This window comes from Corapipo altera, unplaced genomic scaffold, assembly GCF_003945725.1.
Source record: "Corapipo altera isolate COAL_440 unplaced genomic scaffold, ASM394572v1 55, whole genome shotgun sequence".
Classification (NCBI taxonomy): Eukaryota; Metazoa; Chordata; class Aves; order Passeriformes; family Pipridae; genus Corapipo; species Corapipo altera.
Genome location: NW_020884882.1, coordinates 6,367,874 through 6,392,437, shown reverse-complemented (window position 1 = coordinate 6,392,437; position 24,564 = coordinate 6,367,874). Strand labels below are relative to the sequence as shown.

The window sequence follows — 24,564 nt, the reverse complement described above, 5'->3', positions numbered from 1 at the left end:
CTCCAGTATGTCAATGTTTTCCTTTCACTGGGGAGCAAATTGGACCCAGTGTTTCAGATGTGGTTTCCAAAACGCTGAATGGAAGAGAATAATCACTTCTCTTTGGTTGCTGGCTATAATCTTTCCAATACAGCTCAGTATGTGATGGCCTTCTTCCCCAGAAGGTCACACTGTTGACACAAGTTCAACTTGTCTGCAAGGATCCCCAGGTCCTTTTCTGCAAAGCTGCTTTCCATTCATTCAGTGCCCAGCCTTTAGTGCTGAATGGGGTTACTCCACCACAGATGCAGAACTTCACAAGCGCCTTTGTTGAAACTTCACAAGGTCCCTGCCAGTCCTCTTCTTCAGCGTGTCAGGGTCCCCATGAATAGCAGCCTTCCAGCATACGCTCAATTTCTGCCCTGTAAACTGACTGAAAGTGTCCTTCATCCCATCACCCACACCCTTAATGAAAAAGGTTCACTGACAATATATGCAACGCTGATTTATTATTTTTTTCCTTAAAGAGTACAGATTCCTCTAATGCTTCTTGGGGCCAAAGTCCTTGATGACATGAACTAATGTCCTGTCATGGAAGTCAGCAAAGGAACAAAGTATGAAACAAGTTTGATGTCTATCCAGTAGCCCCAAAGAACAGACATAGTGAGCAACATGAAAGGATCTGTTCTCTCAGTCTTCGCTCTAATAACCATCTGGTCCTTGTCCTTCCACCCTCAACCATCTTGCACGCAGACATACGCCTACAGCCTGCAAAGCTGGTTATGGAAGAGCAAGTAAGCTGTTGAAAACATTACATGAGGTTGCCAACCCTCCTTCACTAATAGGAAATGCGGTTGCAAGTTGAACCTGCTTGAACCGGCTTCCTGACATGGTGACAAGGTTATCCTGGATTTACCTGAGCAGCTGTGAAAGTAGAATTTGACCCTTGCATTGAGGATTAATTTAAAGAGTGAATACAGATTACAATTGCACAGAAGCAAAACAACAGGCTGTAAAACAAACTGAGCTGAGTTCAGTCAGGGCTATTTCCCCTTCAGTTTCTCTTATTCACCAAAGTGAACCTTTTGTCCAAATAAAGGATGTTTTATTCCTGATTATCATGACTACTCATCCAAAATGCCTATCACTTAGCCCCAACATTATCAGCACCACACACAAATTCAGTGGCCCACTCCTCATTATCACAGAGGGTATCTCTCATCTGGGAGGCAGAATTGTGGAAGGGGAGCCAGAGGGGCTCAACCCTTATGGGAAGAAAGAAGCCTTTTAAGTTTCCTGAATGAATGACATGTCTTTCCTCTGTCATGCAGTCTGTCTGTTAACAGTTAACAGTGACAGGTCGAGGAGCATGGTCTGGACAGTGGCCAGAGCTGACAGCCCCACGTTCAGCCGCTGTGCTCAAAAGGGAGCACTCTGTTCCTTCTGCCGCCGTGTCCGCTCTCACTGGGGACTGTTGTTCCAGCCTCACGCCTCCTTGTGTGAAGGCCAACAGCGAGGCTTTGTTCAAGAAGCAGCTGCTGAGAAGATGTACTATCTCATGGAATGACCCACTGACATTTCTCCCCCTGCTCATTAGTAAGCAGTGAATAATTAGGGGAACTGGGGCGGATTGCACAGCCCATTTCTTTCAGAGTAAAAAACCAGACCCTCAGAGCCCAGCGTGCCCCGAAAGGGATTCCCTCATGAAATGGGCTTGCAGCAAAGCCAGAGGAGCTGGCTCTCTAACACCTTCTCATCACCTGACGGAGCGAGGAAAGAGAATGGTTTGTGCCAGAAGGTGGATGGGGCATGACTGGGGTACAGGGAGTCCCAGCTCCTCTTCCTTCAGAGCTCACACCATAGCTCTGCTGCATGACAAGTGAGCTCAGTTCAGCCAGGACCCAAGCCAAAGGTCCTGTTCAGCTGGATGACAATGTTGCTGTTTATTCAATAACCTATTGTTACAGGGTGGATCTACAGCAGTGAGGAAATGGTTGAGCAGCTGGGAGGAGCAGAGTAATTGGGAGCACTGAGGAAACCGTAACCATTCTTTTGCAATCTCTACTGCAGCCCAACATTATCATCTAGTGATGTCCACATACAGGGGCAGTGATGAAGGAGCATCTGAATTGTCTTTCCCCCATTCCAACAATGCCTGCATCCATCTCTGGGTTACAGCACAGAACTTACCTGCCTGTCTTACATCACTGACTGTACCTCAGTTAAATCTGACTTAAGAACAATAATCGGTCAGATAAACAAATATATTGCTTTGAGCAGCCTGGGTGTGGTAGGCATGTTTTATTAGTATACAGCAGATGACACTATATGTCTGATTTCAGGTGCTCTTGCTTCTAGCATTTGTGCTAAAGGTGTATCCAAGTCCTCACAATTTCCAAACTTCCTTGCCTAAAAGATAAGAGTAGGACCAGGTTTTCCTTACTTTTACATAAGCATGGCTCCAGTATTACTCTTGGGAAGTCCACAAAACAAAGTCTCATCCCCTGAGCAGAGTAGAGAGGAAACAATTCTGAGTATCCCCTGTGCCTTTCCTAACTCAAACATTTTAAGCAAAATATTCCGCTGCAGCATATATGTGCTCTGTCAGACACATGAACTGTGTGGAGCCTCACTGTCTCTTTATTTTTAGTTTGCTGTGGTCTAACTGCTTCCTGGCTCGAGAGCGTTGTTTCATCTGCCTTCAAATGACAAACAAAATAAAAGCTGTGCTTGCATTTCCAAGTCCCAGCTTGTGGCCTCCTCTAGAGCATGAGACACTGCAGGTATTTGCTTTTTACCCAGTTTCTTTCTGTTGTGTAGTTGCTCCTCTCAAACGGAAACAATGCTGACTGCCCTGAAGGATGCCATGGGGTGCACACAGAGATTCAGGACTGTGTGATCCCAGTGTGAATGAAGGGTGAGCGCTAAAGTGACAGATTCACTGCTGAAATTGCTTCACCAGAGCAGGACCAGGCTGTGGAAGTCTGTAATGAGCTTCTCAAAAATAAAAATAATAGTGTGCAAACCTCCGTTTAATAAAACCCGTCTCAAAGTGCTTACAATTGCCAGTTGTGCCACAGGATACTCCCTTTGGTATACTCACTGTATTATGATACAATTACAGGCACATTTCAGCATCATTATGTTATAGGAGGTGTATCCAGAGCACTTTTTCCTACATGAGCTGTGGTCCCTCTGGGAGGTACCATCTCACAACCACCAACAGAGCCCAACCTCATGCAGCCTTCTAGGAGAAAGCAAGGGAAAATACACCATCCAGGCAAAAGACTGTGTTTGAGAGCTTGTCCAATACATGGGGAAAGTTGCATCTTCGCAGTAGGAATCATTTTGGCTATAATTTCCAAAAGGCTAAAACTGAGTGACCTGGTTTTCTCAGCAAGCTGTCAGTGCTGCTCTGAGATCCAGTGCTACAAGGCACTGCAGAGGAGGTGGAGGTGACAAACAACTGGTTTCACTTTGACTGGAGTTCCTTGGTGGTGAGCAGGCTGATCTCCCAGTTCATCTCTTTACGTGAGAATCCTCAAAACTGAAGCAAAATTAGAGAAGGAAGGCAGAACTAAGTTTACTCGCTAACTATTTGTTTTATAGGATGACTTTGCTCCAAGTTCTCACAGTTGTCTCACTGCCTAAGGAATTACATGGTGTACTGCAGCATCTGAACTCTCACCCTGCAATTGCGTGCTGTGGTTTCACCTCCTGCGTGCCCTGCACATGCTGAGCATTCCTCACCACTCCCTGGAAGGCAGATAAGCCTGACTGCTACCTTTGTTCAACATCTGGAGAAGGAAAGGCAAGGGAATGTTTGGGACCCTACTGAACATGGAGTCAAAACAGGGATAAAATGGCAGTGGCAGTGCTCTGCCAGCCAGGACAAAGAGCCATCTCCTTTGGGATCCTGCTGAGAGGAACCTATAGCAGATGTTTACAAGAGAGAACAGGAGAGGTGGAGCAGACCAGGGTGACCGTCCTCTGGTGTATCCCCTCAGTTTCCATCTCTGCCCACATCACTGCTTGCTTCTGATGCCACAGCTGTGTTTAAGACTCAGTGTTCCCCAGGTTAAAACAGGAGAATAGATGAATTCCAGGCAGGGCTCATAGTTCCATATGAAACTTAACACTGATCAAGGGTCAAGGAATCATTTAAGTGTTCCCTTATATTCTCGCTGATTTTACTCTGTCATGACTTTTCAATCTACCAGTTTTCAGAACTATATGAACAAAGATTTATGTCCGTACACTTGCATCATGGTGCAACAGGTTAATCACCCCTTAGCAGCTCTCTCTCCACTCCAAATCAATTATCATAAAGGACTGACAGACAGATGAGATAATTTGAAGACAAAAGGTCTAATTTCTCCACAGGGAATGCACTTGAAAAATTTAATCTGAAACTCTGAAGAATTTTCTTCTTTGCTTGGCAATTCTCACTGCTGCAGCAGTCCTCGTCTGACAAATACAAACAGGCTGCGAGTCTTCAGATTCAAACCACTAGTAAAAACATTAAATGTTTTCCTGACTCTTGAAGAGTGGGGTTTTATGCATAGGGAGAGAGGGGAACTCAACCTGACAGCTAGGCTCTGACTCTCCTTCTGCCCTCACAGTCTGTGAAATACTCTGCTTTGGCATGACTGCAATCTCACTGCCTGCCAGCCACGCTACCCTACCACAGGACCTCAGGTTCAGGACAGTAGGTTCAGGACTTTTATTTTTGCATGGGGCTGCGAAGCACTATGAATTTCTCCTGGGAGAACAACTCTCATCCCTTCAGAAAAAGCCTGGAAGAGGATGCACTAACACAGGTACACTATAGCTAGTGCTCTATTCTCTTTCCTACCCAAGAAGAGCATCTGTCCAAGGATGAGTGCAACAGCAGAAGCCCAAATGCTCTGACCATGGCTGCTAGTAGGGTTCAGGCAGCACAACTTTGTGTGCAAGCAAACCCCAGTCCTGTGTGAGGATCTTCCTGCTGCGGGGGACATGCATGAGAACAGCATTCATGGGGAGAGCAGTCATTTTGCACTCCTGCAAATGCTGATCTGTCCATACCCATGGTTATGTCCAGTAGTGCATATGGAAGATTCTATTTCCCAGCAGTGTTCACGTATCACACTGAAGGCCAGGAGCCCTCATCTGGAACGAAGTAATTAAAAGTGCCCACAACCTGTCCAAAGAATGCCTCCTGTCCAAAGAAATGAAACAGTGAGTGCCATTCTTTCCTATGGCTCGGCAGAAAAGCAGTTTAAACCTTTCCTGCTCAAGTGCAGTAGGCTCTGCTGAAAGAATCAGAAAGAGCAGATTGCTGTGGTGGGTAAGCAGGCCCACACCCAGCCACCAAGGAGCAGTTGCGCTGCTCTGTGAGCAAACCAGCTCCAAATAATGCTTGCCAAGGCTTTCCTGACTCCATCCCTGGAGATGGCCCTAAAGCCTGCCCTATCATAACATCAGGGAGTGCTGCTGTCCAGAACATTCCCTCATGCTGGTGTGCTCACACTTACAGTGCTACTTTAATTCTTGTTCTTATTAATGCTGACATCCTTCCTGGTCATTTTCCTCTCACATTTGACCATGCTTAGTCCTTTTTAACCTCTCTGCGTAGATCAATCCTTCTCAGTGCTATGAATAAATAAAAGCCTTCTGTTCTCATCAACAAAATGGTCTTTTAACAGTTGCAAGAACAACACAATAATCACTTGGAAAAAAAAAACAAAACAAAAGCAGCTAATATTTGATGTATTTAAAAATCTCCACTCCAGCTATTTTCTACATTTTGGAAATAAATCCTTCTTTAAACAGAGAAAGCAGTGAGAAAATTACTGGAGAGCACAAGCAGCAGTGGGTGTCTGAGAGGGACCTGCTAGCCCATCAGAAATGCTCACCACACACAAGGCACCAGCGGGGCTGCCAAAGCAAGCTGAACTTCAGTTACAAACATCTAAGGAATGCGAATAAGCTGTAAGAGCTGCAACCTTTCCCTCTGCTTTGATCTGACATTAAACATAACTCGAAAGTGGGAAATTCAACAGCTTCAAAGAGGGTCAAAGAGTCAGAGGTCTCCATGTACCAGGACAGGTAGAGGGTTTATTCTGCCTGGAGAAAGCAGGAGGTTGGAAGTGAATCTAGTGGCTAGGGACTGCTGCCAGGTTAGGGCTAAGTATTTCTCCTTCCTCATCTTCACATAACACAGCCACAATACCTGTAAGAAGCTCTAGCAACTCCAAGTGAAAAAGAGGGCTAGTTTCAACTACTGTTAAAAAGTGTAAGAGAAAAGTAAACACATTTTTGTGGCTCCTGCATCTTGGTAATGCATTTTTGACTGCTGCTAGTTGACACTAGGGCTTTTGAAGGTTAAGTTGTGGTTGTTCTGGGCTCTGGCCATGCAAATGTAACCATAGACCATTAGATCTCAGCAAATGAGATGTTATAGGAAGAGAGAAGAGGATAGCTGGAACATCATGTGCTTTACCAAGTGAAAATGCTTGGTATGAGAAACAAAGCCACATTCTCTATCCTTTATTCTTGTTTTCCTTGGCTCCCAGTTTTACAGATCCCTAAAAATACTGCATTATAGCTAAAGGAGCTGCAATCGGCAGCTGACTGAAGAATTACAATATCGCTCCAGTTCGATGAATCCCCACAGGTATTCCTTCTAAGAGAGCTTTCCTAAATTGACTGCCAATAACCTAATGTGTTTGTCTGTCTCTTTTTTCTGTCATCAGAATCTTACTGTAATAAAATAATAGCAACATAGAAACAAAATTGAAAAAGTGAGGTGTCATTTCAAAATATCTGAACTTGCAGAAAGGTACCTGACTCGGCAGCCTTAACTCTGCCTTCATGAGGCTGCATGCCAAGCAATCCCAGAAATCATGGGAAATGGTTATCTGCCTGTTAAAAGCACCATATAAGAGACCACAGAAAAAAATGCTGTATTACACAGAAATTCTATTTTCCTCTTTCATGGGATTGATATAAACCAAAGCCATTTAATAATGTTAGATTAAAGGTAAGGTTAAGAGGTCTTCTGGAATTCAATTTCCACCATTACCACAGAAAATTTCTAATACATATCTATGAGGTCCAGCAGTTTTGTGATTACAATGAAATACCCCAAAGAGTAAATGTTCAAATCTTGACATACTAAGAGAACTGAGTCAGTGATACCTTCTGCAGGGCAATAAGGTACTAAGACACAAATTGGGGTGAATAGTGTTATACTCTGTGAAGTACCAACCTTTTTGCTGAAGCCTTGAATAAGAGGAAACACCTATGTAGAGCAGCCTTTGGCAATATTTAGAGCTGCTGTGTAAGCTCCTACAGACTCAGCAATAAAAATGGAAATTATTTTTCCTTCTTTTGACTGAAGGATAGACACAATATAAATCAGTCAAGTCACGCATATTACAGCCCTAGTAACTTCCCAACTCATTTGGGAAATCATGCTAGCCACACTGTGGAACTGCATTAATGACCTCATGGATAATGTGCCTGTATTGGGAATTTTATCCATGAAAATATCAGAACCAGAATAGATGTCCAGGTCAGGAAATCTACGCTGAACTCATATGACCAAGAGCCACTGTATGAGATGGAGAACAGACAGCTACTATTGTGCTAACACAACGGAATAATTAATATTACCCACAGATACCCAAATGACAGGACACAAAGGGGGAACACAGTGCTGAAGTGACTTGATAGATAAAACGGTGGAGAAAAGCTATAAAGTGCTTCTGACTGAAGCAGTTTTGGCAACGGAGGTGTTTTTGTCCTTCAGCTCTCTCTACCATCCAGCTCAGCCTGTAACTTGCATTCCATCAAACAAATTTTATCCTCCATGCTTACGTCTTTATGTGCAAAGATTATGTTACGGAGCCTAAAAGATGTTAATTGTCTTTCTAATTTACAGTGAATCAAGGCTTAGTTAAATCAGCTCTTCGTGTAACACAACTGTGTTCCCATTGTTCTGCTTTCAGGTTCCTCTTCACCTTCTCCTCTCTGCTGATGAGGAAAACCAAAAGGAATTTACAAAGAAAACTGTAGGTCTGACAAGGAGAACGAAGTTGACAACCAGCCTGGCAACCAGATTTGTACTGATTAAACTAATTAATCCAGCAACATCAGTACATTAAAAAAAAAAAACAAACACAAAAACCGAAACAAAAACTAAAACAAGAAACCCCACAAAATATTTACGCTTCTCAAGTGAAAAAGATATTCAAGGAAAAAAGAGGGCAAATAATTACACAGCAGAAAACATGCCTGACAGGAACCTGCACACCAAAGACCCTTCCCCACCAACAGAAGAGGCATTCTCTGTATCAAAACCATGTGATAAATACAGTTTTGTCATTTTTTTCTAGGTTTGTTGCTTCAAATATTGTTATATGAGCTCTACTTCTTACAACCTTTATCAAGCTTCAAGGGAATGAGGAAATAAGGCACAGCATTATACATGCACAGTCTCTCTCAGGCTCATGGGGACTCTGCACAAGTGGTTTGTGTGTCCTGTAGTTCAGTTACTTTTTGTATGGACTGTCTGTGGTCTGTTAACAGCAGCTGCAGGGTGGGCAGAATTGGCCTGTTCCTTTCCATTTCCCATGAACTTTATTCCATCCAGATGAACAGAGGGGGATGGAGACACTTTCTAATGGGATTACTGCAGACTCCTGCCAGCCTACCTCCAACTCAGAGGAAAGTGTATAGAAATGAATGAATCAACACCTGGAAATATTGTGCCTACACAGGGAGAAAGATACTCAGGTGGTCAGCAACAATACTTCTGCACAGGTCTACTGTCATTGCAAAGCCAGCCCCCAACATGGCATGTGATCAGTTGTTCAGAAAAATCACATGGGTTTTATTTATTTTCCCTGCAAGGTGTCCTGAGGATCAGGTATTCTCCTCTTCAGAAAAAATATAGGTGTTGTTTCTGTGCATCAAGTGCAGTGCTGTGACTGAGAGTGTCACAAGAGCAAGTGTGAGGGGAAGCCTTGGTACCTGGATTCAGTAAGGTTTCACCTTTCCTCTCTCTGACTAAATGGTGCAATGACTCACATGCATTTGGGATCTTCAAGCTCAAACTAAGCAGTCCTGTCTTTGAGGAGACCTAAGGGCAGGTTTGAATCTTGGCTTGTCAGCCAAGTAAATTGCAGTATACTTTCCAATGTCTGTGAATGATCTGCCCAAAGGACATCAGATTTACATCAACTGATATTCATCCCATTTCAACCTGTCAGCTCAGAATTTAGTCTTGCCTCTTGTCCACTGCCATCATTAATCCCTCTGATTCATTTTGCTAATATCCAGACTGGATCTTGCAGGGAGGCAGTGGCCTGCAACAGTAAAATCAAGGCAAAGATTTGCAAGCACAAGGAAGTCATGAAGTTGCAAGGGTGAGGTGTGACAGAAGGCTATCAAACAACCAGGACAGATGGTTCAAATATGTTATTGAGATGTCCCAGTCCATGCACTGCAGGAGATCTGGTGATATCCAGCATATCTATGTCACATCATGGAGCAAAGAACAGAGACCTTCAAGCAAGAAGAAGTAGGGACAATAAGCGCACATGGCCCAGCATCACCCCAACCTACTAGCTGAGGGCCAAAGGGGTGTTGCTGTGTTATCACAGCCTTGCACACACTCAGGCTGGTTCCTCATCAGAGCTGAGCTGTGCACAGACAGCTCCAGTGTCTCTGCTGGACTATGGAGATGTGTCCAAAGATGTTTGTGATGTCTCCGTGCCTCTCCATGTTCCAAGGATGCAGCTGTCTAGTTGTATCCATAAATGAAAGTTATGCTGACATTTCAGTGTCCCCTCTGGGATCATTTAGGACACCAATCTAGTCCCACTTCCATAGTGGATAATACCACTTCACCCCCAAGAGGCAGGTAAAAAGAGAAATAATCCCTTACAGAGAGGTTAAAACAGCACCAGCAGTAATGTCAAGGGCAAGGCTGAGGAAAACTCAAGGCAAACAGGGATAGCTTTAAAAGATTCAACATGCAGATCTTTACAAAGCAACAGATGATCCCTTTCTCATTTATGTCTAGTTGTAAATATTTTATTGACTCTTCTCTCAGTGCTGAATAGCTTTAACAGCATTTACTTCAGTAAAGGCCTGAGCTGCTGTAAATCAAGTACAGATTTAGGGCTACTCACCATGGTCATGGGCAAACACAAACAAGTTAAGTCCTGTCAGCTTCTGGGCCAAGTCATCATAGCGGCCGCAGTGCTCCCCAGCGCCGTGAGCGATGAACACGAGGGCCCTAAATGGAGCATCAATGTATAAATCATTAACGTGGCAATCAACCAACAAAGGCTTCAGAGCTGCAAGTGAAACCAGCGTATTCAATTCAGCAACAGCATTTCAGACATCAGCAAATACGAGGCAAATACATAATGGCTGAGAGGGTTTGAACAGAGAGGAAACCATTGTCATCCTCCATTGACTTGGTCTTCACCAGGTGGTAGCAGGACAGACTACATGGAAGTCAACTGCTCATGGGACAGAGCCACTGTGGTCTGCTGCAAGTTAAATGTGAGTGAGTCCCTGAGCTGGATAACTCCATCTTGGGCTTGAGGTGCCTACACTCTCCTACAGTGTAAGTGTTGCCATTTATTTCTTTTGCAACTGGTATTTCTCTGTGGATTCAAATACAAATATTGTCCTCAACTTTATAACTTGCAACATTGATGCTCGCGAGTACCCCAAGATGAAATTTCAGCCAAGAACTTTGGTTGGACTTTGGAATTTTATCTTTTGACCCAGCTCTGGTAATTTTACCATTCCAGTTTCTGCCCCAAAACAGTTGCTTCGCTTTCGTGATTAAAGTGACTCTTACATAGCTCTGTAAGGCTGCAGACAGAGACAATAAAAAATACAGTCTGCAGACACTTATTTTTGCAAATACTTATCTTTGAAGATTCCAGTTTTATGAATAATACTTTACTTTTCCTGGAATGGCATCAAGTGAGAGTGACTGAACTTGAACAAACCTCCACAGTGTTTTTACTAGATAAAGTTTGTATAGACTTAGACTAGAACTATAGCAGAAGTAGCAATGAAATTGCAGAAGTTTTGCTGGATTTGACAGGTGACTATTTAAAATCCAGCTTTAGCAACATAAACATAACTTGTTTGTTTAAAAGAACCATTTGTCATTGCAACATCAGCAACCACAAAATCATTTGAAGGCTACAAGTTTGACATTTTTAGTACATGAACACTGAAATATTACATGAACTGACAAAATAAAATAATGACAGCAGTTAAGAGCTAGTGAATTCCTCAACTTTATTTTGACTGAGGTTTTGAATACCTTTTTAGACTGTATTCACTGCAATAAACTGCAATAAAATCTTAATATATTTAAACTTTAAAAACATGATGGATGGTGTAGAAACTCCTGCTCTAGCTCTTTGATTTGCACCTGCTTCAAAGTGTTTTCTCAGCTAGACAACTTGCAAGAGCATCCATTGAAACCAGAAGGATTGTGCAGAGCAGCACCACAAAAGCAGCAACACAGAGATGCTCTGGTATCTTGTCTAACACCAATTAGCAAGGGTGAGGTTAGGTCATGCACCATATTTAACTTGCTGTGCCTTACAAATCGTCTTAGTGTCACTGAGAGTTTCAAAACAATCTGTGTGGAGCAGTTATTCCTTCCTTTGTCATCGTCCCTGGTCAATAGGTTTGTCAAGTTATCTGTGCATCTGGCAGACAGACTGATTTTAGGAGTGCAGGGTCTATTAAAGCTCCAAACACTGAAGGAATTGAGACATTGCTCATTCCACAGTGGAGAACATTAACTTTCTGCAGCAGAGACATCATAGCTTTATGTGTCCCACCTGTCCCAGACACAGGCAGCACAGCAGAAATGCTTCAGCCAGTGTTGGAAGAGCAGACCATGATTCTGTACATGCTCCTGAAAACTGGAAGCACCATCCAACTGCTTCTGTCTCCACCTACACCAAATGGTACCTCAGCCCTCGTCCTGGGCCACCTGAAGAGACCTCACCGGGGCTGGCAGACCTGCCCAACATTCAGAAACGCCACAGGCGGTGAAGCAAAGCCAGGCTGTTAACCCACAGGCTCTGGACTCTGCAGCACAGTGCACAGTGGCACTGCCTGAACGGGACACTGATGCAGAAAATAAGGGAATGTGAGAGAAATTCCCGTGTACCCATCACCTTGATATCTAACAGACTCAGACAGGTTAGGTCTCTCTGCCATTTACCTCCTTGACAGCTTCCCTGCTCAGTATCTTACTTAAGCCCTCAGTTACTCTTTAGAGGACCTATATTTGTTTTTGCTGACTAGGTAGAGAGATTAAGGTGTAACTTGGCTGACTGAATAAAGCCCTTCATTTCTCAGGGAAATATTATTTGAATTTATGCACTGAATGGCATAAAGTGAACGAAACCTAATGGGAAGCTCTTTCAGGAAATTCTTGGTTATTTCATCCCCTGACAACAAAGCTCTCATTTTGCTTTCATTCACACTGAACAGAACCATGACTTAGCCTGTCAGCATCCTCCTAGATGCTCAGACCTCTCATTAGCTGTGAAACCAGTGAGAAAAGAAAAAACCTCAATTCTTCAGAGAGGCAAGGTGTTCCTGTGACTCTCTTCTCACCTAGCACACAGCTGCCAGAACTGAGCAGAACTGAGCCTTTGCACACCGCAGGGAACAGATCTGGGTTGTTATTTGTCTGCAAAATACTGAATAAAATCCCTGAGCCTGTTTGTGGCTTAAGAGCCCTAAAGACAGCAGTTGTTAAAGAGACTTAGATACTTTTGAAAGTTTTGTCCTATCAAAAACCATAAACAAGGAGTAAAATTTCCAGATTGTCATGATGAAACAAAAGTAGCCTGTTCTGTTGTTCAATAAAAAGTGAGAGTGGCTTTACTGACTTACAACTAGGTCACATCTACACAGCTCTTTAGCTCCAGCTTTCAGGTCTAAGCACAGAGGCCATACATTAAACACAATAGCTTGAAAAATTGAAATTAGTATGAGTATCATCTGAACAGTGATTGAAAGATCTGGCTCTTTCGCTTAATCCTTCATTTTCCATTACAAAACAAATTTAGATTTGGCAAATAATACCTGAAGGCAGTATAACAAATGCATGGTTCAATGTATTTTCACTAGCAAGCTGCCAGGAAAATGCAACGAGTGATTAGATTGACTGACAGCAGTTCTTTACTGTATGTAAACATTTTTGCAGACATCCCTGCTCTGGAATCACAGCCTGCTTCTTCCTTACCACAGTGGCAGGAATAACAGAATATCAGAGACTGCTTTCAACAGACTCATTTAAAATTAATACAGGAATCCTGCAGGGTTTAAGATTTTGCAGGACTGCGGTGCCTCTGTGTGCAGCCTCAATGAGAATTTTGTTTAAAAAAGGTTTGTGTACTGGCCATATATCAAACTGGTACTGGGGAGAAATTTCTTCAATTCCAGCTCTTGAAGTTGTGCTGCTGAAATCACTGGAATTTCAAACATATCAGGTAGAAAACATATTTCACAGCCTGCAAAGCTTTCTGTTGGAGACTGACCTGTGCCTGAATACACACTAATTCCAATCTCCCTGACCACAGACAGGGAAACCTGATGTATCTTTGGATGCTCCAGCTGGCTTTGGCTGGTGGAACTGTGATTGCTGAACATCTCGAAACGGCATTACTTTGGCATCTGTTCAAGAAAGCACCTACTCACACAACAGCACGGCTCCCCCACACTCAGCAGGTGTGTCTCCACACAAACCCAAGGTGTGAGCTGAACATGAGTAATTGCCCATGCACTTGCTCTCACCCAACTGGTGCAACAACAATTGTGGCTATTAAAGGGAACCAGTTTATTGACTGCTGTTTGCAAAAGCAACAGATGGTTTTCACAGATCCCTTGCCCTTCCCATAGCCTTCACCACCTCCTCCTCCTCCTCCTCCCTCCCCACCGCAGGTTTCTGCCTCCTGGTACTGCACAGCTTGGCAAACAGATGCAGTTGCTTATTGCAACAAGAGAGCAGGACAATATTTGTTTTCTTCTGTTTACATCAACTACTGGCTGTATTTAGTTCTCTCCCATAAGGAGGTGATGGTATACATCAGTGACCAGTCTCTGCTCCCACACTCCACTGTGCAGGTCACCCATCACCGGTATCAGCCCCTCCTATGTTGCAGCTGTGGCTTGTTAAGCCAGTAATATGCAGCAATGTCACACCTGCAGTTGGTACAAGGCACGTGCAAACACCCTTTCCTGAATCAGGAATGTTGGAGTTGGTGCAGGCCAGGTTGCAACACAAAGCCAATGCCAATGTGCACAAATCCACATGAAAACGTTGTCTTTCTGTCCTGCTTCTTGGGGAGGTCACCAGTTGATCCAAACTTTAGCTGTTTGCAGTCTTCCCTATTCCTCACTGTAATTTCACCTGCACTAATATTTCACTTCTTGTGTGGGGAGCAGCTTCACAGGGCAGGGTGGTGTTCAGGTTGCAGCTTTACACACAAAGGCAGTACCAGGTTTAGAGGTTCTCACTTTCTTTTGTGCTGGACACATGTTGCCCCTTCTGCTGTGCCAGAACAATTGTTAAGAGATGCAATTCCACAATCAGTCACAATCACATACCTGAGCAAGAGCCTCCTTGAACTGAGGCTCAGTTGTCAGAAACAAAATGAAAACACTCAGAAAGCTGTTGTGCTGTGAAACCTTGCAGGCCAGAAACACCACTCAGCACTTGGGTCCTGCTGGGTGTAAGACCCCTGTTCTTGCTTTGCTTTCAACAAAAGTCATGTTGAAGCTGAACTAAACAAAGGAGGTAGTGAGCAGGATGGTATGACTTTAACATCTTGTGTCCTCTGGGGAGAGAGCCACTACTGTGGGATCCTGTGCATGCTCTTTTATTGCCAGAAAATAACCCAAAACATTGGGATTAGACTAAAGAATGGAAAACAAACTTCCTATGACTGCATATATAAAAAATGCTATCTTTTCCACCTCATTCAAAAGCATCCCTCTTCAGAACAACGTTTAAGCGCTTGCTTAACCTCAGGAAACTTTCGTCAACACATGAAAGTCAACAGGACTTGCAAAGTACAAGATGAAAGTTACAAAAGGATTTATAAATGCTGTCCGGAATAAGGATTGATTTAATCACATGCAGAAGTGATTTCCTGAATAGAGTCCTCTCAACTTAAGCTAATACTATGTTATTCTGTGTAAGGCAACCATGCTTTTCATTTGGTCTTATGTATATTGTTATCAGAACCAGATCAGTTCTAACAAAGAACATCTGACTTGAACAGTTTTGAATACCAGACACTAAATTCCTAAAGTAATTTTTAAAAACTAAATGACAGGAAGGCTCTTAGCCAGCTAGACTGCCAGAAAAATGACTGGCTTAAGTATTACGTTCTGTTGTTTTGAGTTGATTTATCAGTTCCTTTGCAGCTGAACAATTAATCTTTATTTATCAAAAACATTTCACTAGTCACATATTTGGATAAGCAATTGGACAGTTGCTCACAGATCTTTTTAAAAATGTAATGCTATGTGTGTATTTTGCTTCCAAAGTATATTATAATGGAAAGTCACTGAAAGGTGTGCATTCTTGTGTTAGCTGGGTGACTGAGCCTCACTGACTATGAAGATTAGTTATTTTTCACATGATAAGATTGTGCATTAAGCAGCTTGTAAGTTTGTTGGATTTAAGCATCAATCTAATTTTCTATCCTTGGTATTTGCTTAAAGATTACCACTAAAAAAAAGAATTCAGATAATAATTTCCAAGAACCTGTAATGATGAATGAATTTTTTTGTTCACTGTTGGTGACCTTTTCTCTGGAGGTCTCTTCAGCCCCTTGCTTTCAGTGTAAGACCTGAAGTTTGGAAGAGGGATGCCACTGTGTCTGCTTTTTGAGTCAGCTTTTGCATTTTTTTTCCCTGAGGTGATTTGTGTCCCACATGACCCTCATAAAACTTGGGCTATGGACAGGGATCACAAAATAGCTATGACAGTTTCTCTCATGTTGTGCTTAGCCAAGAGTTCAGCCTGATGACTCCAGTTAGACAGGAATATTTATGGTGGAGTCAGGTGTGTCCCTTCATGCCATCCTTCCGTCTCTAGGAAACATCTGAGTTATGTCCTTCTGGAGATTAAGAGGCAATGACTTTGCTCCCAATTCCAATCCAATGCCAAGGAGGCATTACATCTCTTGCTCAGGTTTCTTGAGAACTGTGTTCTTAGCCTCTGTCCTACTGGCCCACAGCTTTGCCATGCAGGTCTGTAATCCGGGTAGCCAACTCTTTCTTCAGCTCCCATTGAACACTGTTGTGTGAAACTAGCAGTTCCACAGCTATTTTTAGCAACTCAGGGGAAAAAGCAAGTCAGAATGGCAATAGCCTGGAGTCTAGTCTCTATCAACCTTCTCTCAATATCACAGACCACAGAACATCAGCATAGATATCTCACAGAGCTCTGAATCTGGAGGAATTCACCTCTTCTAGATAGACTGAGGTAAGTAGTGGTTCATAAATGTAGTATTTAACTGTGAAAATCCTTTAAGCACGACAGAATATGTCAAAGGAACATGCACTATGTCACACTGCACAATTTCTGCTTGCCTTTACAGAGCCCATGGGGACTGAGGGTTCTGCACGTTGGTGTTTGATGTAGTTTGGTCCAGTCTAGCAGAATCATTAGCTTCACACCTGTCCAGATCCTAAACTGGCAGTTAAAAAATAAGCCTCTTCAGCAAACTCTGCTTCCCACTTTCTTTCCTCATTTCCTCAGGCTTGGAAGTTCCCATGTCTGTCCGAAGGGGCTCCTGTTGGTGTAAGCACCATCTTACTGTCTTACACCACAGAGATTTCAGGCTCAGTGCGAAAATCCGTGCTTGCTGGTATAAGCAGCTCTCTTGGAATATGTCTGTAAGCCTCCTCTCATGACACATTTCAAAATCACAATTCCTCACCAGCATAGAGTTAGGAGGGCATTTGAGAACTGCCATGACATTCAGGAGTTCTCCAACAACACTAGAAAGTGCAGACACATAAATCAATGGAGCAGAGACAGAACTGGGTAGTAAAAACATATTTCAAAACAAAAGGTTCAACAGGATCTAGACAGAGCCAGCGCAAAACAATGTGGAGAAACAGTTTACACTGATTTATTGTAGCTTTTCAAAATGCAAGCCCTCACCAAGAATAACTCAGGAGTTGTCTAATACAGAGAAAAGACAGGAAGGAAACTTCAGGTGGGGGCGGGAGGGAAGGAATTATTGGATCCTTGAAATTGCATGGCTCTGGATAAATCTCTGCAAAGTTAACATTTGAGACCAGCTGTATTTTGTTTCAAGGAAGCTTTGAAGTAATATTTTAGGGGACGTGAGGCTGAGATCAGAGTTGAAATGCATGGTGTGTAGCTTAAAACTCGTGGGCCGGATCTTCCCACCCCTTTCTTGGATAAATCTGAGGAGGAGGGATTCTAGGGTTACACGGACTGCCTCGGGGAGCCAATCCTCCACTTTGATATCAGAGATGGGATTTTCCTTGGCAAAACTGACTGCCAGACCTGCTGCTTTGAATCTACAAGGAAGACAAGATCCCTGGAGGCACAGGCAGCCCAGGGTTGGAGCTGCACTTCCCTCTTGCTGCTGCCCTTCTACAGAACACAGGAATCTTTGAAAGAAGAACTATAACTTCTGTTTCCAAAGAGGGAAGGTGTAGGCATTGCCACAAACAGAGGACTGAGGAAGAGATGATGCTGGGGGAGCCTGGACAGAACTGTCCCAGGGCCTGACTGGGAGGAAGGCTGGAATTGGACATCCTGGTCCTGTACTTTGCTCTGCTTCAGCCCTTCTTCGGTACAAGGGCTACAACAGAGATAAAATGGAGGTCAGATCTCCTAAGGGGAGCTACAAGGATAGATGCACAAAACAGTCAGTATCTTTCTAAAAAAACTGTGCAAAGCATTGCTTAAATAGAAGACATCAGCTGCAAAATTCAAGTCAATCTGAAATCACACCCCAAATTTTTAGAACAGCTTTAGGGTGTGAAGAAAAGTTATGGAAAGAAACAAGAGTTTCTGGTACAGATCCCCTTGGAAATCAGGAAAAATAAAATACTTCTGGTTAATTTTATTAAAAATTCATGTTGACTTGGAAGCAAAGCTACTGCAGATGGAAGGCAGCTGCAGGACCACCATTCTCAATGGAGAACCAACAGATAGGGAGTAAGAGCAAGAACAGTTTTCACAGACTCCCCCTCCTCTTTCATGGACTTGCACTGAACCTCTAATGATTTCCAAAGGGACAAAAATCACCATTTAGCCAGTCATGTAGCAGTTTCTTCTTGAAACCAAAAATGCAGGCACTGCCTGGTGAGCCAAAGCCTTGGAAAAAGAAAGTCCCATGTAATAAGGCAGACTGTCCTTTCGAGGCATGAGAAAGCTGCTGTCAAAGGGTCAGAAGCTTCTTTTGCACAGTTACTATTGCTTAAACTCAGCACTACACACTAGTTCAGTACTAGACCCGTTCACTAAACCAAAAAGGTGCTTTTTTTTTTTTTTTTAAATATAAAAGTATGTCTCTGCTTCAAAGCAGCTGTGCAAAGCCAGTTCCTTTTTACTGAGCTCGCTTGCGATCTCGGCACATTCAGAACACTGGCACCTGTTCAGTGACAAGTCACTACTGCTGCTGTAAGTTCACAGTCTGACAAATCCAACTCAAAATCCAACTCAACCCTGTAGACTTCTGACTTCAGTTTTTTCACAAGGTATTTCTGATGGAGGACATCACTACTGGTCTGAACCTGGGCACATCAGAGGTCCTTCAAAGTCAATCTCCCCACAAAATTTATGGTTTTCTAAAATGTGATTGTTCATGTTTTATTCTCTAGCCATGACTCTGATCACCTCCATTCTCATGTTGCTATTTCAGGAGCGGATGGTACAGATAACTCATGACAAGCAATACTGAAAAAGCTACTAAAGGAAGAATTCAACTCATCACCTCAGCACCTATGCAAGGAAGAGGCTGAAAAGTGCACACCTGGCACAAGGAGTCAGAGCATTTCCAAGCTATTCCTTGTAATAAAAACTGCATGACTGAAGTACTTTGATCAGGCATTTTGAGCTTATGTGGGCAAATCTTCACTAGCTCAGAATCACAGAATAGTTTGGGTTGAAAGTGATCTTGAAGATCACCTAGTTCCAACCCCCCACCACGATCAGGGGCACCTTTCAGGAAGAGAGCTGTGAATAAAGAAGGAGCAAGAAAAGAGATGACACCTTACCTGTTCTGTAAACTCAAAATAGTATGTTATTATTACTTTTTAATAAAACACTGAATGTACAATTCCCAGTTGTATGGCAACGGTTTTAGAGAAAAACTTCAATTCCCCGACATACTTAGACCTAATAGCACTGTTTGTAGCCAGGCAATCCCATCCGTAATGTGCAGCTCTTGATTGCTTCCTGCACTGAGTCAATTGCCAATTTTGTCAGCAGTCCTCTGTGTTGGCAGAGATCTTAATTAGTTATCCTTAACTAACTGATGAACTCATTAAAAGTTCAAATGTCACAGGTAACACGAGTCTCCAAGTTGCCAATTTTTTTCCAAAAGCTAGGATGGAATTATCCCATAAACTTAGAGACAGAAACTCGAGGATTGATTTCCTAATCATAAGGCGCTTATGTATATTTTAACATATTTTGAGATTAAACACATTAATTTCCAATGAAATCTTGGCACATCCCAGAGCTGCACTTCAGCCCTGTCCAGCTATGAGAGGAATCTTTACAGTGAGTCTTTACAGGCTCTGTCAACATCAATATCAGGAGCTATTCCTCTGGGAAATCAGGAATGTCACAGGCAAAACGTTTGCCAAGGCTTTGAGCTTGTTCCAATTAATTTACTGTTCCATGTTTGCTGTAGACCTGAGGTAGGAAGGAAAGTTGAGTGTAAGCAGCTAAACATGAGACATGGAACGCTGCTGAGAGAGTGATCGCTGCAACATGGGCTTTAAAGGCTGAAATGTTTATTCACATTTTGAATCAAAGTAAATTTTAATCACAGGTGAGGTGCAATGGTTTACCTACAGACGGCCTGAAAGTTAACAAATGGAAACAGACTTCAGCCTATGGCTGCCAAATCCAGATGAGTTATTTCTTGGCTGCACTGAGCTAATCTGTGTGTCCAAAGACTTTAGCTACTCAGGGTTTGGTTCCGAAAATGTTCTTTCATTTCTAGCACCCAGGCATCTTCACCTCTGGCAGTGAGGGCTGCCATGCTAACATAAATAAAGAACCTACCTGCCATGAGTTTTAATCACTGTCTTGTTGATTTGCTCTCAAAAAGGGCCAGATGTAACAGCCTTAAGCTCCAAAATGTGAATGGGGTCCTGGCCAGCTTGGGGTGCAACTACTAAAACAAGGATGAGTGGTAACAATAAAATAAAAGAGTATTTAGTTAGATAAATACTTGGCTGCAATCACTTTAGCTACAGGCAAAGAAAGCTAAAGGCATGTGGGATGTCTTTTCTGCAGAAAAGCTTAAAATAGAAAAGGAAATCAATACTCATTTACAGTATCTGGCAGCCACTGAACCAAAACATATATGTACACCTACAGATGAGCAGAAATAACAACATTTATTTAAACCACAAGCTGTTATTCTGCTGCAGAAATGCTGTGTTTTATGTGGAGTGCTTCACCAGAGGCTGACCATTTTAAAAAAGCACCAGCAATATCAAGAGCAAATACTTTCAATACCACAGTTATTAACCCCACCATTGCCATGCCAGCTCCAACTCCTTCAATTCCAGCAAAGGAGTCAGAGCCGATGTCTGAGCTAGCAGCATGGAAGATGTTTTGCCTTTCCTCCCGACTTTCTCTTCTGCCAACTTCCAAGACATGTGCTGGATCACATGTGAGGGGTGCACCTGTCACAGCCTGCCATGGGAATGGGAAGAGCTCCATCAGCTCTGTTGCTGCAGCACAACACCAGGGCGGCTCAAGGCATCAGAGTCACGGAGCTCCCAGATGAGGCTTGAACCACTGCATGTGCCATGTGGGACCCGGGGCAGGACAGAGCCCCGAGTTCTGTGGCTGTGAGGCAGGGATGGGGTTCACTGGAGCACTGTGTCTGTGCCCTGCATGGTGCCCAAGAGCTGGCAGGGCCGTTTGGAGCAGCACAGGTTTGGAACTGCCTGCAGGATGGTGGGTCTGCTCAAGCAGCGACACATCTGAACATATTCTGGGCTCAGTAAAATGTAAACAAGCCTTGATGGTGCATGTAGCTGTGCTGAGGGATCTGATCACCACTCCTAAAGCAGCAGGAGAATGTGCACAGCAGGAAAAAAAGACAGGCAGAACCCTTAAATGGTGCTTCAAAAGGGAAACATACACCTGTGTGTAAGAATGAGGCAATGTTTCCACGATGTGAAACTAAGATCCTCAAAGGGAGAAAAAGTGTTTAACAAATCAACATTCCCCAAACACTGAAAGTGAAATGAAATGTAAACAAAGTGAGTCTGCTGATTGCTTTTTTTTCCCCATTCCCCAGCTCTGAGAAATGTGACCAGTAAATAAACAGGATAAATAATAACAACAGCTGGCTTTTGTACAACACTCCTCATTCAGAAAACCCAAAATGCTTTACAGAGGATGCAAGTAGGCCACCTGTAGAGTCACATAAGGCAGAGATGAATGGCACCTCGAGAGATCCTCTGATCCATTTCCCTGTCCCAAGCAAGGATCAGCCTTTTCTCCCACTGCTACACAAACTGAAGTACAGAGGTAAAAAGCCTTGCCCATGGCAACACTGTGTGCCAGAGGCAAGGATGGACACACAGCATGAGGCAAAACATGACCCTACAGCACCCAGCAGGAGCTCAACAGCAGAATTCAAGATGTCACCGTGGGTTTCTTGTGCTACATGTACGGGGCCACAGTGAACCTGGAAAAAAAATTTTTAAAAAGCTTTCTGCCCTAATGAATTTGTGGGCATCAAATAATGTCACAGAGGTGCTCCAGGCATTTTCAGAACAGCCTGAGTTAAGATGTTCCCTGCCCCTTATTTGCAGTGGGCCAGAGGATGACTCAATGCTGATTGCCTGAATATCTTTTTAATAACATGAGATTGTGAATGCTGCTCAGAATACAGTTTTTAATATAATAATAATAATAATAATAATAATACATATTATATAATAATATACAATATACTATATAATAATACATTTTTTCAAATATTGTAGATTAGCTCTCACACAAAATTGAAAAAATGAAGAAAAAGCTTAACCATTAAGTCAGTAGATGTTATCTCTACTGCAATTTAATTACTTACAGCTTCCCCATCACTCCTCATGCCTTTCGCCCAGCAAATTAAGCCACCACAGATTTCTGGAATTTGACAGTTGAATTTGAAACCCCACTGAGATAGTTTTGAAAACAAAAGTAAAAAGTACATTGAAAAATTATAAAAATAAGCACATCTTGCCAGCTGGTGAACCAGCTAACCTGCTGACAACTATAGCAAATTAAACCAACTTTCTATTCTAAAGAAAGGCCAAAGATTTTATTCCCTCAGTCTCCAAGCTTCAAGCTTGAACAAGGAAGAAAAAAACATATACAGCGAGTTCTTTTACCATAGGTCAGATAGACAGCTCAAAAAGATCAGTAATCTTTCTTGCATAGCAAATCCATAGCAGTCTGTACATTTTCTCCTTACCCTTCTGAACACAACACTGGAGCAAACGATTACTGCTGAATGTTTGGCTTTAGCCCAGTTGTCAATATTTTGTTCCCTTTTTTCTTCCTATCCTTTCTTTTCAATGATTGCTGCTGAGACCATTTACCTGTAGCTGAACCGCAGAGAACTAATGCATCACTTAGTAGACTTTTTCTAATATCTCTCTTCAAACATCAAGTCCTCTTCAACCACCAGCTCCTCAAAGAATAACTTACTTTTTCTGGCAACTTTTGTCTAGGGACTCCAACCTCAATTCGTATCACTTGGATGGATGACTACACCCAATTTTAGACAAGGAAATAAAAGTACAGTGAAATTAAGAGTCCGATTCTGTAAACCACTGGTCATTATGTCACTGCCTAATGACTGTCTTGACCATGTGTTTTGCCTGTTCTCTGCTCCTCACTGGCTTCTTTATTCTGTTTTCTGACACTAAATTCTCTAGGTCTAGCAAGCTGTCTTTGCTATCACTCAGTATGGGAGGGTTCAGAGGCTCCCATCATCAAGTGAGTGCCTGCCAAACAGAAATGGAGACAGCTCCTGGCTGGAGAGCCAGTGTCTGTCATGCAGAAGGGGAGACACTTTCATGCGTGTTGAAGTACTCATGAAGTTTGGTGTTACTCAAGGTCTTGGGACGTTGAAAACTGCTACATGTCTGCTACTGCTAAAATAATTAGTCCCTTCAGACACAAACGTACTGCATCTGTCTAGGGGAAACAAACACATTCCCAAGGAGAGAAAGACCAACACCTACCCCATCTCCTGTGACTCGCTGATGGGGACATCCTGTAAAAGTGTGCTTGGAGGCAGCTAAATCTGACTGCATCACTTTGGCCACCAGGACAGCTTCCACCAGCGGTGCCCTTCCTGTCTCCAAGGCCACACTTCAGTGTCACTGTCTAGGCAGTGAGTCTGGTCAGCTTTGAGACGCCTTTCTGACACCACCACCCAGTGACTCCCCCGTGTCTGGTTGCTGTAGAAGATGTTTATGGCTGGGACTAGCCCAAGGTTGGTATTTGGGTTTGCTGTACCAGTATTTTTTTTCAGTTAATATAAGTGAAATTTTATGGGTCTGCAAGAGGAAACCCTAGAGGAGATATAATTTTAATGATGTCTAAAACTTTACTTACCCTGGTGCTGCTAATTTCTTCCTTCCTATTATGGATAATAAGCCATACTGATATAGCGTCAGAATGTCTGTACTGGTAGAGTACAGGACAGGGATGTATGAGTATAGTAAAGGATATAACTGCCTAAGCACATCTTAAGGTATCTCTTGGGCAAGATGCAATGCTATCTCCTAGGATATTTAGGATAATCAGCCATTTGCTATCAGGGTTGTGTCACATCTTTTGGATAAGGGACAATAGGAGGTTTAAAACACTGATGGCTTCCATTCAAGTGGAAGCACATTAGGACAATGTGCTTCTGGACCTGGGGAAGGCAACTCAGCCAAATGTGTCTGCAGGGACAGCTCTTAGAACAATGCAATTTCCCTACAAGAACAAAGAGATCAGATCACCCTCCCAGTCACAGCAGCTTGAAGGGAACTTGCAAGGCCAACTCCTCTACTACAGGCATCTAGAAAAAAATACCCTCCTCTACTCAGAACAGCTATACCGGCCAACTCTTGTTGTAGATATATTCATGGTGACCTAAAAGAGCTGCTGTGTGTCCCCAAGGGATGTTCAAGAGTGCTGGAGAAACTGAAGCAAGGAACTGTGTGCAGCTGTTTTATTATTTTGACTAAACCTACATATTTCTTGTACTAGTGAAGTAAAGTGCTCTTGCATCTGGAACCCTGATA

The 24,564-nt window shown here is 43.0% G+C and overlaps 1 protein-coding gene across 7 annotated transcripts in view; it reads right to left on the bottom strand.

Moving 5' to 3' along the window:
• MGLL (monoglyceride lipase) overlaps window positions 1-24,564 on the bottom strand; it is a 108,085-nt gene that overhangs the window by 32,224 nt on the left and 51,297 nt on the right. For all 7 annotated transcript variants that reach the window (XM_027640353.1, XM_027640356.1, XM_027640355.1 and 4 more), the window contains one exon: window positions 10,161-10,267. In XM_027640353.1, coding sequence (XP_027496154.1) covers window positions 10,161-10,267 — 107 coding nt within the window. The remainder of the gene's footprint in view (window positions 1-10,160; window positions 10,268-24,564) is intronic.